This window comes from Leptonychotes weddellii, unplaced genomic scaffold, assembly GCF_054177405.1.
Source record: "Leptonychotes weddellii isolate Sample4059 unplaced genomic scaffold, ASM5417740v2 HiC_scaffold_1071, whole genome shotgun sequence".
NCBI lineage: Eukaryota > Metazoa > Chordata > Mammalia > Carnivora > Phocidae > Leptonychotes > Leptonychotes weddellii.
In genome coordinates this window covers 1,393-14,655 of record NW_027684128.1, presented here as the reverse complement: position 1 = coordinate 14,655, position 13,263 = coordinate 1,393, and the positions used below count along the sequence as shown (strand labels likewise).

Sequence of the window (13,263 nt, the reverse complement as noted above, 5' to 3'; positions counted from 1 at the left end):
GGCAGGCAGAAAAGGATGTGGGGAGGAATGTCAGGAAGACCTGAGGTAGGAAAAAGGGTTGGAATCTTAGGCTGGGATACCTGACATACCAGGATGTATACTTTGGGCCCCAGTATGTATACTTTGGGCCATTGGCAATTAGGGAGGGCATCTGGGGGAGGTGTGATTTGGGCTGAACCTGAGAGATGGATTGGGTTCAGGTATGCCTTGGGGTGAACCTGGGACACCCAGGAGGGGCAGAGGAGACGCCGTAGCAAGGTTTACAGGCAGAAGCCAGTGTGGTGTTCCAAAGTTTAAGACCTCTGTACGCAGGTGGGAGGAACAGGAAATGAGGAGGGTGGACAGGTTGGCAGATGATGGACAACCTTGAATGCCCGGCTAGAGGGCTAAACCTGGCCCCGGTGGTCCATAAGGAGTCAATTAGAGGGGCTCCTGGGTGGCTCAGTCCGTTAAGCATCTGACTCTTGATTTCGGCTCAGGTCATGATCTTGGGGTCTTGGGACTGGGCCCCTCAACGGCCCCTGGCACCGAGTCTACTCCCAAATCTCTTTCTCCCTCTCCTTCTGCCCCTCCCCCAACTTGCGTGTTTTCTCTCTCTCTCTCTCTCTCAAAATAAATAAAATCTTAAGAAAAAAGAGTCAATTAGAACTACTTGTAATAACCAGGGGCGCCTGGGTGGCTCAGTTCGTTAAGCATCTGCCTTCGGCTCAGGTCATGATCCCAGGGTCCTGGGATCGAGCCCCGCATCGGGCTCCCGGCTCCGCGGGAAGCCTGCTTCTCCCTCTCGCACTCCCCCTGCTTGTGTTCCCTCTTTCACTGTGTCTCTCTCCGTCAAATAGATAAATAAAACCTTAAAAAAAAAAAAGAATTACCTGTAATAACCAAAAAGTAGAAACACCTCAAATGTCCATCCATTGATATGTGGGTAAACAAAATGGAATGGAATACAATGGAATATGATTTGGCTCTAGAAATGAAGTACCAATACATGCCGCATCATGGATAAACCTTGAAAACGTTATGCTAAATGAAAGAAGCCAAACTGTTTATATGAAATGTTCAGAATAGGAAAATTCATAGAGACAGAAAGTAAATTAGTGGTTGCCTAGGGCTGGGGGTGCAGCTTGGTGGGGGGAATGGGGAGTGACTGCTAACAGGGTTTTCTTTTCTTTTTCTTAAGATTTATTTATTTATTTTAGGGAGAGAGACAGAGAGAGCATGCAAGCGAGCAGGGGGAGGGGCAGAGGGAGGGGGAGAGAGAATCTCAAGCAGACTCGCTGCTGAGTGCAGAGCCTGAGATAGGGCTCAGCCTCAGGACCCTGAGACCATGACCTGAGCAGAAATCAAGAGTCGGATGCTTAACCGACTGAGCCACCCAGGTGCCCCTCCAAGCGGGTTCTTTTGGGGATGATGAAAATGTTCTAAAATTGACTGTGGTGCTGGTTGCACAACTCTGTGAATATCCTAAAAATCATCAACTTTACACTTTAAATGGGTGAACTGTGTGGCATGTCAGTCATATCTCAGTAAAGCTATTACAACAAAAAAGAGTTGATTTGGGAGCAGGCACCTGCTTCCCAATCCCTACAGCCACAGGTGCATGCTGCCCGGCCCGCATGAGAGAGGGGAAGACGGTGGTCACGGACCAGTCCTGACTTCAGTCACATCACTCTGGGGGCCCCTGGTTGCGGGGGGCTGGAAGGGAAGGCTGAAAGAGGGAGGTTCATCAGGCGGCTGGCTCCTCTTCTGCTGCACCGGCCCCAGCCACCTGGAGGCACAGAAATGTTGGAGCTGCACAGGGTTTATGGATCACTGACAAGGGGAGAGTCTGGGAATGGGGAATGGAGCTGGGCAAGGTCACCAGGCAAGCAGGAGGGGCTGCCCAGGTCAGGAAGCTGAAGGTCTCATCTTCCTCATTGGCGGCAAATGTGGAGATGGGAAATCTGATTTTGCAATGGGTCCCTGGCCCAGGGTGGGTATTCTTGCACAGTACAGGGTGTGATTGCCCACAGCTGCCTTGGCCTTTCTCAGGAAGAACATGCTTTGGTTTGACACTTCCTGCCCCCGCTCTCCACCTTGCAACCACCACCAGGGGAAGACAGATGGGCCCTAGAAGCTGAAATCCGGGCAATATCTGGGTTTCCCCCTTCTGGCTGGACAGAGCTTCCTGGGACACCATGTCCCAGGCCCCTCTTGGGAATCACTCCAGGAAACAAAGGCGTATTTGCTAGAAATTACCCATCACCACCCCCATGATGTGCAACTTTTCTTTTGACAGATGTTTTCTAAACCTGGCTCTGGACCCGCTGGCTGCTGGATCCCTCTGAAGGCAGAGCCCGGTGCTGGGTCCTGAGAGGTGTCCAAAGATGAAATGGGTTCTGTCCCCTGGGGAACCTGTGGGATGAAGGGAATGCAGAGTCTTGCCCTCGGGAGCCTCTGTCTGTGGGACAAACTTGTCACATTTGGGAAGCCCTGGGGGGAAGCTAGACAGAAGGGGTGGCTTGGGGAGTCCAAGTCTGAGGGGGCAGCTCAGGCCTTCATGACTCTTGCCTAAGGAGATAGGTAGCCCTACCCCGGGGACCAGCCTGAGACTAAAGGTAAGGTTGGAGAGCTGCCTCCCATCCTGGTGCTGGGTGTGGGGTGCATCGTAGAGGATGCCAACTGGGGGTGACACTGGGCCAGACCTCCTGGAGAGGCTGACTCCGAGGAGAAATGTAACAGGGGCCTGGGGCAGTGGGTGGCGGTGTTGGCAAGGAGGGCACAGCTCCCAAACCTGCGTGTGGGCATGCATCTGTTGGGGAACAGTTGAGCTCGAGTAATTGCAGAGCAAGGAGACTTGACCCTGGCCTCACTCACAAAAATGCCCTGGGAGTGCAAGACTTGACAGGACACATGCACTTTCGCACTCACGGTCACATGCGTCCCTGTGCAGACACTGCGGGCCATGTAATCCCCATCCTAAAGATGAGGAGAACCCATTGAGGCCCAGGAAAACAAAGCAACTTGCTCCAAGTCACACAGCTAGGAAAGGATGGTGCTCAGGACCCCCCATTCTGGCAGTACAGTCCTGCAGGGGAGACAAAGGTGCTAAGTGGGAACTGCGGAGTCTGGGCGGAACCGCTATAAAAGGCCCCAGTGTGAAGCCCTGCTTGACCAAGAGGCCACTGGGCAACAGCTGGCCTGCGAAACTAGGTTGCACAGCAGCCCATTCCTCCTCCCTTTTCCCAAGGCTGAATGCGCAACCAGTGGCATGAATCTAGTCTGCCACCTTCCGAGGTTCCCCACCCGAGCCCCCAAGAGCCCCATGGGCCACTGGAGTCAGGAGCTACCCCAGGCCTCGCAGCCTCACGGCCATGCCACAGGAGAGTTGGGACTGGCATTTGCCTCATGGCCTCTGAACGTCTCTGTCACTTTGGCTGATCATTTCTCCCAGTGGTGCTCTCTCCACCCCCAAGAAACAGCCACCCCAGCCTGGTGTCTCAACCAGAGCACTGGACAGAGAGTCATTTGGGGTCAATTCAGAGGAGACTTTCTGGAGGAAGTAAAGAGGAGCCAAGAGGAGGAGGTTGCTGTGTCTGGTTGGAGGTCGGGGAAGTCTTCACAAGGTGGAAGGGCATGCCAAGCAGAGGGATCAGGTGCAGAGGTCGAGAAAGAGAAGGCGTCTCAGAGGAGTCTGAGCAGTTGGAGTATATGGGGCATCCTGGTGCCTGGGGTGTGCAGGACTGCGGGTGAGGGCAACGGGGAGCAACAAGACTCCAGGTTCTGATACCAGCCCAGGAGGCGTGTGGGCTCCTAAAGGCAGGGGTTTGAAAGAGTCCCTGGAATATTGCTGTGGATGGTAGATTGTGGTCTGGGGAGAGCCTGGAACCTAGAGAAAGTGGAGTCTGGAGATTATGGTCACACTTCAGAGGAGAGAAGATGATGGTAGAAACCAGGACAAGGACCATGGGGGAGGTCAGAAGGGAGTGTCCCCAGGAAGAAGGAGCAGGTAGGGCACTCCCCAAGGTTTCATCTCAGGGTTCATGCAATGGCACTGAGCAAAACAGCAGGCCAGGTGACCTGGCGGGGACAAGCAGGGGTATTCATGGGAGTCTTGAACTTAGAGATACAGACCAGGTCTGTCTCTGATAACGGGTGTCCCGAGAGGGGGTGTCCCCAGGGGGCTGCGAGGACTGGGAAGAGAAGCAGCCCCCCACATTAAGAGAAGGGTCCCTGGAGGAGACTGAGAAGGAGTACCAGGGAGGTGAGCGGAAAACCAGGAGACTGGCGTCAGGGGACAATGGAGTAGCAGTCTTCGGTGCGTTCGCAGGTAAAGCCAAGCCTTGGGAGAGACCACTGCCTCCAGCGAGGGCTGGCCAGGCTGCAGTGGCCTTGAGTGTGAGAGAGAGTCAAGAAGGGGGTCCATGAAGGTAGATGACCCTTCCTCAGGCTCGAGTGGGGAGGAGCCAAGGCAATGGGCCACACTGGTGGTAGCTGGGGCCATTTTTAGACTGAGAAAGGCAGTGGAGAAGAACCCAGGACGGGGGGACAGCCAGAGCTGAGCCCCTGAACTGGCTGAGGGCCGGGTCCAGAGAACAATATGGTGTGGCCTTGAAGGTCTCCCTTAGGACTGACTGGGTGGGTCAGGCTCTAGATGAGCGGTGGCTACTGTTATTCATTCATCAAACATTAGCTGCGTGCCTACTGGGTGCAAGGCAGTGCCTAGGCTGGAGATGGAGTGGTGAATACACTATGTTACCGTGATTCCTGAGGAGGTCATCTGGGGAGAAGGGTGTTGGACGGTTGCCTGTCTCCCTTTTTCTCCGGGAGGACTCAACTCTCTTGGGAAACGCCTGCAATGACACTCCCCTGTGGGGCCCAGCAGAGGCCAACACATTGTCAGGGAGATGGAGAAACTATTTCTTTAGTTGCACATGAGGAGGACTTGCCCACTGCCCAGGGAGCCCCGTGAGGCAACAACAACAGGGGCTGAGGCAAGCCTCAGCCCGCATCCTGGCAGGCAGGATGAAGACATGAGGCCCAGGCTGGCATAAAGGAGGGACCTGCAGGTTGGGAGGAGGCCGACTTGGGGACCATGGAGACCCAGAGGGACAGCCCCTCCCTGGGGCGGTGGTCACTGTTGCTACTGCTGCTGGGCCTGGTGATCACTCCGGCCACCTCCCGGACCCTTAGCTACAGGGAGGCTGTGCTCCATGTTGTGGATAGCTTAAACCAGCGGTCCTCGGAGGAGAATCTCTACCGTCTCCTGCAGCTGGACTCACAGCTTCAGGGAGTGAGTGGAAGAGGGGGGCAGTGGGGAGGGAGGCTCTGCTCCAGCCAGCCAGTCTTGGCCGTACTGTCCCTCCCTTTGTTCATGCTTTGCTCACGTCAGGAAGGCTTTTCTCCCTTTAAGTGCGGTCCCACCTCTTCCAGGAAACCTTCCCACAGCTGTGTGCTCCCCTCCCCCCCCCCCCCCACCAGCATGAATGCTTCTTGCCTTGGAATCTCTACTGGGTGAAGAAGTGCCACTCCCTTTCAGCCTTCTGGAAGTTCCAGGGATAAGAGTGGGATTACTGGCTCTGGGATGTGACTTCCCTGCCCAGGGAAGGGCTCTGCTCAGCCTTGAGATTCCAGTGGCAATTTCTTTGCCTCCAGGAGGCCCCTGCTTTCCTGTGGCCCCCTAAGGGGGAGGTGCTACTCATTAGAGCTTGTCTGAGGTCCGCTCATGCTCTCTCAGCTTGGTGAGGGCAGGAATGGGCTCTGTCCTCACCTCTGTGCCTTAGCTCAGAGCCAGTGCCAGGCACATAGCAGGGGCTGTTGAAAGGCTGCTCTCTTAGTTGGGAGGTTGGTGGGGGGCGCAGGGGTTGGGGGAGGGGTGGGCAGGAATACAGATTAGAGAAGGCAAGCATGAGCCTGAGTCTGGTCTTCCCACTTCCTCTCTTGACCAGGACGAGAACCCGAACATCCCAAAGCCTGTGAGCTTCACCGTGAAGGAGACTGTGTGTCCCAAGACGACACAGCAGCCCCTGGAGCAGTGTGATTTCAAGGACAATGGGGTGAGGCTGGGGGTGCTGGCAGATGCCCCCCTGGGAGCTAAACAAGTGGCCTCCTGGGAATATTTCCAGCCACTGGGGTGAGGCTGGGAGGTTATGGCACAAGGGTTCCAATTTGACCTGGAGCCTCCTCTTCTCAGCTGGTGAAACACTGTGATGGGACAGTCATCCTGGACTCAGACAGGGACTACTTTGACATCAGCTGTGATGAGGTGAGTGGCCCCTTCTGGGTTGCAGGGGTTGATGGGGTGGTGGTGCATAGAACATCCTATGGGCCAATTTTTTTTTTTAAAGATTTTATTTATTTATTTGACACACAGAGAGAGATAGCGAGAGAGAGAGAGAGAGAGAAAGAGCACAATCAGGGGGAGCAGCAGGCAGAGGGAGAAGCAGGCTTCCTGCATGAGCAGGGAGCCCGATGCGGGGCTCGATCCCAGGACTCTGGAATCATGACCTGAGCTGAAGGCAGCGGTTTAACCAACTGAGCCACCCAAGCACCCCATCCTATGGGCCAATTAACCACTGTGGCATCCAGGCAGAGAAAGCCCCTCCTACCCTGGGCTTCTCCCTCAACCTGAGCCTCAGGTCTCCAGGACTGTCTCTGCAATCCCTTAGAACAGCGGTTCTCAAAGTGTGGTCCTGAGAATCTGGGAATTTGTTAGAAATGCAAATTCTCAGGCCCCACTCAGACCTACAGAATCAGATTCTGCGGTGGGGCCCAGCAATTTGTACTTTAACAAACCCTCCAGGGGATTCTGACTCCTGTTGATGCTTGAGAGCCCCTTTGAGTAATGAGCTTTCATCTGTGAGACCCTGGGAAGCCCCCTGCCATCTCTGGGCCAGTTTCTTCATCTGTTTGTGGGTGTAGGGATTCAATCAACCACACACTCTGAAGGTTATAGCCAGAGGATGAACTGGAGCCTCAAGGCTCTTGGGGTGGCCCAAGAAGAGGGGTGTCTGGGGGGGGGTCTTGTCTTGACCCTGGGTCCAGCCCAGCCCCCATAAAGAAACTGCTTCCTTCTGATGCACAGATCATGGGAGTCAAGAGATTTGGCCGGCTGCGTGATCTCATCAGGAGATGGAGGCAGAAGATTGGCGGAAGGATTAATAGACGTGACAGGCGAATCCAGGACATTTTAAAGAATCTTCGGCCCGGGAAAGTGTCCTAAGGGTCTGCTTTGCCCTGGCTCAGGCTTCTGGACCCTGAAAAATAAATTTTTGTGAAAGCAACTTCCTCCAAGCTTCAATTTTACTTATCTTGCCTCCTCCCACTTACCACGACCGAATCCTCAATTCTGGGAGGACTTGTGCGTGTGTGCGTGAACACGCATCCATGTAAAACACAAAAGTGGGGACAGCTAGGCCATCCAGAAGGGCTTGGGGTGAGGCTGTAGGGCCAGGAGGGCCAGGATAGTGCCTCCATTCTCCGGGTTCTTCCCCATGCCCTTCAAATGCCTCCCACCATCCTCGTTGAACATCCAGTAGTGATTCAGGAGATCTACCCTGAGTGTAGTGGGAGTGGAGAGACTGCAGAGCTGTTCCTGCTCCTATGGAGGTGACAGCTGAGGGAGGGGCCAGGCATTTTGTGAAACACAGAGGCACAGTTCAGTCTCCTGGCTGGCTGGGTTCTAAGGTCAGCCTGCTGGTACAATTCCCATAAATTTCCAATTCCCCTTGAAAATCTTAATGAAAATCTTAACTCTGGGGGCACCTAGGTTGCTCAGTCGTTAAGCGTCTGCCTTCAGCTCCAGTCATGATCCCAGGGTCCTGGGATCGAGTCCCCTGTCCGGCTCCCTGCTCAGCAGGAAGCCTGCTTCTCCCTCTGCCTGCCACTCCCCCTGCTTGTGTTCCCTCTCTCACTGTCTCTCTCTCTCTCTCTGTCAAATAAATAAATAAAAAATCTTAAAAGAAAAAAAAAAGAAAGAAAATCTTAACTTTGGAAAAGACTATCGCTCCTGGCATCTCCTCTGGCATTGGCAAACACTTTCTTTAGCTGGGTAGCAGATTTAAGTTGGGGGCTTGTGTTTAGGGATCAAATGGTACCAACATTCGGCACCAATTAAAAGCAAGAATCTTGCTCGGCAGGCTGAAGAGCTCTGGCTAGGAGAGACATGGGTGTTTCAGACACTGTCAACGTCTTGCCCACTTGCCATTCAGTAGCTGACTAGAAGTACCTGTGGCTCTTTGCTAGGGGAGTTGGGCACTAGGGCACTCCAGGGAGCAGCCTCAACCAAAGACTGGTGGGAGTTGGTGGAAAAATATTTTCTCTTCCTTGCTCCTTGGGTGAGTCCACTCCAAGATGGGTTACACATCACCCAGGTCCCCAGCTGGTTGTGCCCCTGTCGCCCACAGCGATGACCTGTTTATTAACACATCCTGTTCTGGCTTCTGTTCCTTCTCTGTCTCACTTCCTTGTGCTCCCACTGCTGCTTTCTCTCTTTGCCTGCCAAATAAACTCCTTCCCCTTGCGTCCTTGTCTTAGATCTGCTTCTGGGCCAACCGAAAATAAGACATAGTCATCCTGCTCTGAGAGCAACAGGAAGCAGGATATCACATAGCATTGCCTTTGTTATCTGTCATACTTGCTTCTTCCTGGTGAGCAGGTCACGCTAAGGTTTTCTGCTTCCAGTGGCTCCCACCTTCCCAAGCGGGCCCATGTTGAGTGGGCTCCACTCGACCTTCCCTTCTGTGACAGCCACTGTTCATCAGTTACTGAGTTCCCATGCCCTGTTGTGGGCCATCGTTGTGATCACCCTGGAAATCAGAGTTAATTGTCTTAGTGAAGGGACACGGTCCTCTCTGATTACAGGGATCTGAAAAGGCTCTTGCTTTAGGAAATAGGTTTCTCTCTTCCATCAAAGGTGTTCATCTTTGTGTGATTTATTTAGTTTTCAAATTTTTCTCAATATTTTATTTAAAAAGTAGCTAAGCAGGGGCACCTGGCTGGCTCAGTCGGTAGAGCATGTGACTCTTGATCTCGGGGTGGTGAGTTTGAGCACCACATTGGGCATTGAGCTCACTGAAAAAACAATAAAATAAAAAATTAAAAAGTAGTTAAGCATGCAGAACCATTGAAAGAATTGTACATGTACCCACCTATTAGAATCTATAATCAATATTTTACTTAGATTATTTTTGTAGTTGCTTTAGAGTCAATCATTTAACTGCTCCTTGGATGGTCTTTGCTCCTTGTGGCTGGTTTGGGGGCAAAAGCATGGATTCAGGACCCATGCTTTTAGCCTGGTCCTTTTAGGGGAAGATGGCCCCCACAGATGTTTGTGATCAGAGGAACCACCCCAAACAGACAAGATCAGAGTAGCTGGTGACATTGACCTGTATCAGTTACCGAAGCTGTGGGCTGCCGCCTCCAGAACGCATAATAGGCACCGGAGAAATGGCAGTCCCTCTCTTTCCTTAAGGGGAGAGGTTTGGCTGATGGGGAACCTGTATTTTCTGGTGATTCCAAGGATGACTTTGGTGAGCCAAGACTGGAATGTCTTTAAACACGAGGCAGAGGAAGCATATTGCCTAGCTGTGGTCTCGTGGTGAAAATCACTGATAGGAACTCAGAGTTTGGGGCCACATTCACTGGAGCAGCCCCAGGACACACAGCAGGTCAGGGGCATTAACGGTGCCTTGTAACCAGCCACATGCCGCCGGTGAGCAGAGATGAGTGGTGTTTGGCCTTGTCCGCATCTGCTCACCTAGTGTGGAATGTCACTGTGTCGCTCCAAAGATGAGCAATATTTTCTACTTGTGATCTCAGTGCCAGTTTTGGGATTTTTGTTTGTTTTTGTTTTTAAAGCTCTTGATTGGGGGCACCTGGGTGGCTCAGTCAGTTGAGCGTCTGACTCTTGATTTCAGCTCAGGTCATGATCTCAGGGTCATGAGATTGAGCCCTGTATCAGGCTCTGTGTTCAGCATGGAGCCTGCTTGAGTTTCTCTCCCTCTGCACCGCCCCCCCTGCACACCCACACACACTCTCTCTCTCTCCAATAAATAAATAGTTCCTTAAAGCTTTTGATCGGTATAAGTATCTCTAAACAACTAAATAAATCAGTAGGGTGTCTCCATGGGTCTGTCTTTAGCCTTTTGGACTGACCCATAATATGAGCTTCGGCCTCAGAGCACATGGGTTCATGGCTTTTATGAGATGAGGATGGTTGAGTGTGCTCAGTGGGGCAGGAGGTGTTTTCCCCTCTTTCAATGTTGGAGCCAGTCAGCCTGATGGTTTTTCTGACCACCAATGGTCCTCCCTGTTCACAAAGGCCTTTGTGGCATTTGAAAGATACCAAGTGCCTGTTTCTAGTCTGGCCAGATCCTGTTTGTAAGGATGAGGATGTGTACATCAGCGTGGTTCTGAGGGGACTCTGTGGTCTGGTTCTGGGGCCCTGGTTCCTGCAGCTGGTTCTGGGGCCCTGGGGCTGGTCTGGCTGACCACCTCAGGAGCCTGGGGTACTGCATCTTTGGCCTGGGGCAAAAAACCGAGTTAGGGGAGCCTGTGGAATCCAGAAGAAAAACCTGAGGTGAAGAAGCAATCCAAACAAGCCATTAGTATGCAGGGAGTTGGGCCAAGAGGAGCATTCTGTGGGAGGTCCAGGGTGGGCTGGACAGCTGAACCAGAGGTGGTGGTTTCACAAGGAGCCAGAAGGAATTTCCTCGAGCTGAACCTGTAGCCCCATGGGCTGCTTCCAGGGCTCCTGGAGCCTTGGTCAAGAGCAGGGAGGGGGCACTTGGAAGCCTCCAGCGAAGTTAGCCACTGGGAATGTCTGCTCCTCTCCTTCCCCGCCTCTTCCTTCAGGAAGATAAAGGGTAACCTCCCCACGTCCCACATGGGGAAAAAACCAAACCAAAACAAAACAAAACAGGGAAAAAAGAAACCTCACACAAGGTAGGAAAAAGTCAAATAACTTCTCCAGGATAGACAGATTTTCTTAAATTGCCTGAAAAGAGTTTGGCGAGCTAAATATAGCACAGTCTCACCCAATCATGGCACGATCTTTATTGCATGACCCATTGCATGCTAGGGAATGGAAATTTCACATGACTAGTCGGATTCCAAAATCTGAATAGGGTGCAAATTGGCAAGCCTCAGCTACAGTTGTTAAAAGAGAGGACAGTTTTCTTGCCCATTGCCAAAGTCCAGCTTCAGAGCCATCCTGGGTCTTGCTCGCGCCCTTCCTGTCTGCCAGCTTAGCCCCACCCCCTGCCGTCTGCACCCGGATGCTGCTCTTGTCACCCAAGGAGCACAGCGGAGCTCAGACCCATCAATACCTCCCCGACCCTGGGAGTGTTCCTGGTTGATGTTCCAGATCCAAAGTCCCAGGGATGCAGACAGGGAAAGGCTTTGGGAGGGTTGGGTGAGTGGGGGAGGTGGCTGGAGCGGCCGTGGTTATCCTTGTCCGCATAGGGTGAAGGAGGCTCCTGGGTAAGGCTGTCTCAGGCTGGAGCTGTGGGCACACTTTCTCCCGTAGACACGCTTAATCCATCCAGTCCCTAAGTTACATTATTCCATTCCTTCTTGGGATAATAATTCTGTAGTATTTCCACAATAATGACGGCATAACGTCTGTAATTACAACCTGATTTTGAATCTGATCTCTTTACCTAATATGTAGTCACATCAGAACACAAGAATATGCTGAGTTTTTTTGTTTGAACCAGGCTAGTTTGAAATACTCAGCTTTATTTACAAAGGAAATCCCAATTAAACTGCCTGAGGAGATATGATTTTTTAAGCCTCCTTCCTTGTATCCAAGAGGCAGTGTGTTGAGTGGACAGAGGACACCTCATTTACATTTCGATGATGGGAAACTAAGACTCCAAAGTGAGCAATTGGTGGGGTTTGGATTTTCCCTCAGTTCTTTTGGATTGCAAATTCAGTGTCTTCAACGGCCATATTATATTGCTTAATATGAGATAATCTGAGAGAATCAAAGGTCACTAAAAAACATGGAGAGCGTGAGGGAAAAATAAGTCCTTCACACTCCCTCCCCAACTTGTCTGGCTGCTCCGGGATCCAAGACCTGCAGGACCCTCTCCATCCCGCAGCAGGGTGCAGGTGCCTGCCGCCTCCCTCCTGAGGGCAGGTCAGAGCCTCCTCACAGCCGGGAGAAGGGGGGTCACGGCCCTGAGCATGTGGAGGTCATGGTCCTGATGAGGTGGGTCAGGGCTCTGGTCACCTGTGGTCATGGCACTGAGAAAGTGGCATTAAAATCTCTCCCATCCTATGGATTGATTGATTGAGATAGAAGTTTATTGAATACGCTGCAAGGGAGTGGTGGGCAGGACAGCAGAGGAGAGACTGCTAAAATCTCTCCCATCCCTAATATATCACAAAACCGATCCGACTGTGGTCAGAGCCATGATTTCCCTTCGCCCTCTCCTTCCCCCTTTCCCTTTTCCTTCCATAGTTTTTTAACAGGAAGAATGGAAATCACTTAGCCACCCCCTCAAATTATTCCATCCATCTAACTCACTGACTTATCTACACCTAATTTATAAAAGATGGCTAATGACATGCCACCTTGTCATACCCTGCATGAGGGGTAACAACCCCACGTATGTGGGGTCAATACCACCTGAAGCTGGGTTTCCACATGAGGACATGGGGTCCCGGCCACAAAGACCTACGGTCCAGACCCCAGTGAAGTTGGGTCCTGCTTTGGAGAATAGGCCCTGAGCACTATAGGGGTGACTGCTCTGAGCAAGGCGGTGGTCACAGCCCCCGAGGACATGGGGTCAAGGCTCTGATCAAGTCGGGTCAGGGGCCTTAGCACAGGGGCTGCACGCCCTGATTTCGTGCATCACGGCCCCAGCATGTGGGGGTCACAGTCACTGTTAGTGGGGTCACAGTTCCCATCACTTGGGGCCAATGGCTCTGATCATGTGACGTCATGGTCCTGATTACATGAGGTCATGGCACTGTTCACACGCGGTGACGGCTCCCAGCACGTGGGATCACATCTAAGAACTGGAGGGGCTTACTGCCAGAGGAGCGTTCTGCTTCTGAACTACGCTTCCCGGCAGGCTGCTCGCCGCACAGTGACGCACTTCCTTTAGAATCCCCTCCTCCTTCTGACGCCGCAGGCGGCCCCGGGGATCTCTGCGCGGTTCTCCTTCGACTTGCCTCTGCCACTGTCACCGCTGCCGCCCCCGCCTCGCCCCCGCCTCGCCCCCGCCTCGCCTTCCTGTCAGCCCAGGCGTGGGCTCTGCCCCGGGTTCGGCGGCT

The 13,263-nt window shown here is 52.7% G+C and overlaps 1 protein-coding gene across 1 annotated transcript; it reads left to right on the top strand.

Moving 5' to 3' along the window:
• The first annotated feature begins 4,945 nt into the window (after nucleotides 1-4,945).
• CAMP (cathelicidin antimicrobial peptide) lies at nucleotides 4,946-7,262 on the top strand. Its single transcript, XM_006732991.3, has 4 exons — nucleotides 4,946-5,272; nucleotides 5,928-6,035; nucleotides 6,173-6,244; nucleotides 7,064-7,262. Exons 1-4 carry the CDS (start codon nucleotides 5,075-5,077, stop codon nucleotides 7,199-7,201), a joined length of 516 nt encoding a protein of 171 aa, XP_006733054.2. The 5' UTR covers nucleotides 4,946-5,074; the 3' UTR covers nucleotides 7,202-7,262.
• Nucleotides 7,263-13,263: the final 6,001 nt, after the last annotated feature.

Coding starts and splice junctions, on each gene's coding strand:
- CAMP (XM_006732991.3), top strand. CDS start 5,075: ATGGAGACCCAGAGGGACAGCCCCTCCCTGGGGCGGTGGTCACTGTTG. Junction 5,273..5,927: donor TGGACTCACAGCTTCAGGGA/GTGAGTGGAAGA, acceptor TCTCTTGACCAG/GACGAGAACCCGAACATCCC. Junction 6,036..6,172: donor GTGATTTCAAGGACAATGGG/GTGAGGCTGGGG, acceptor TCCTCTTCTCAG/CTGGTGAAACACTGTGATGG.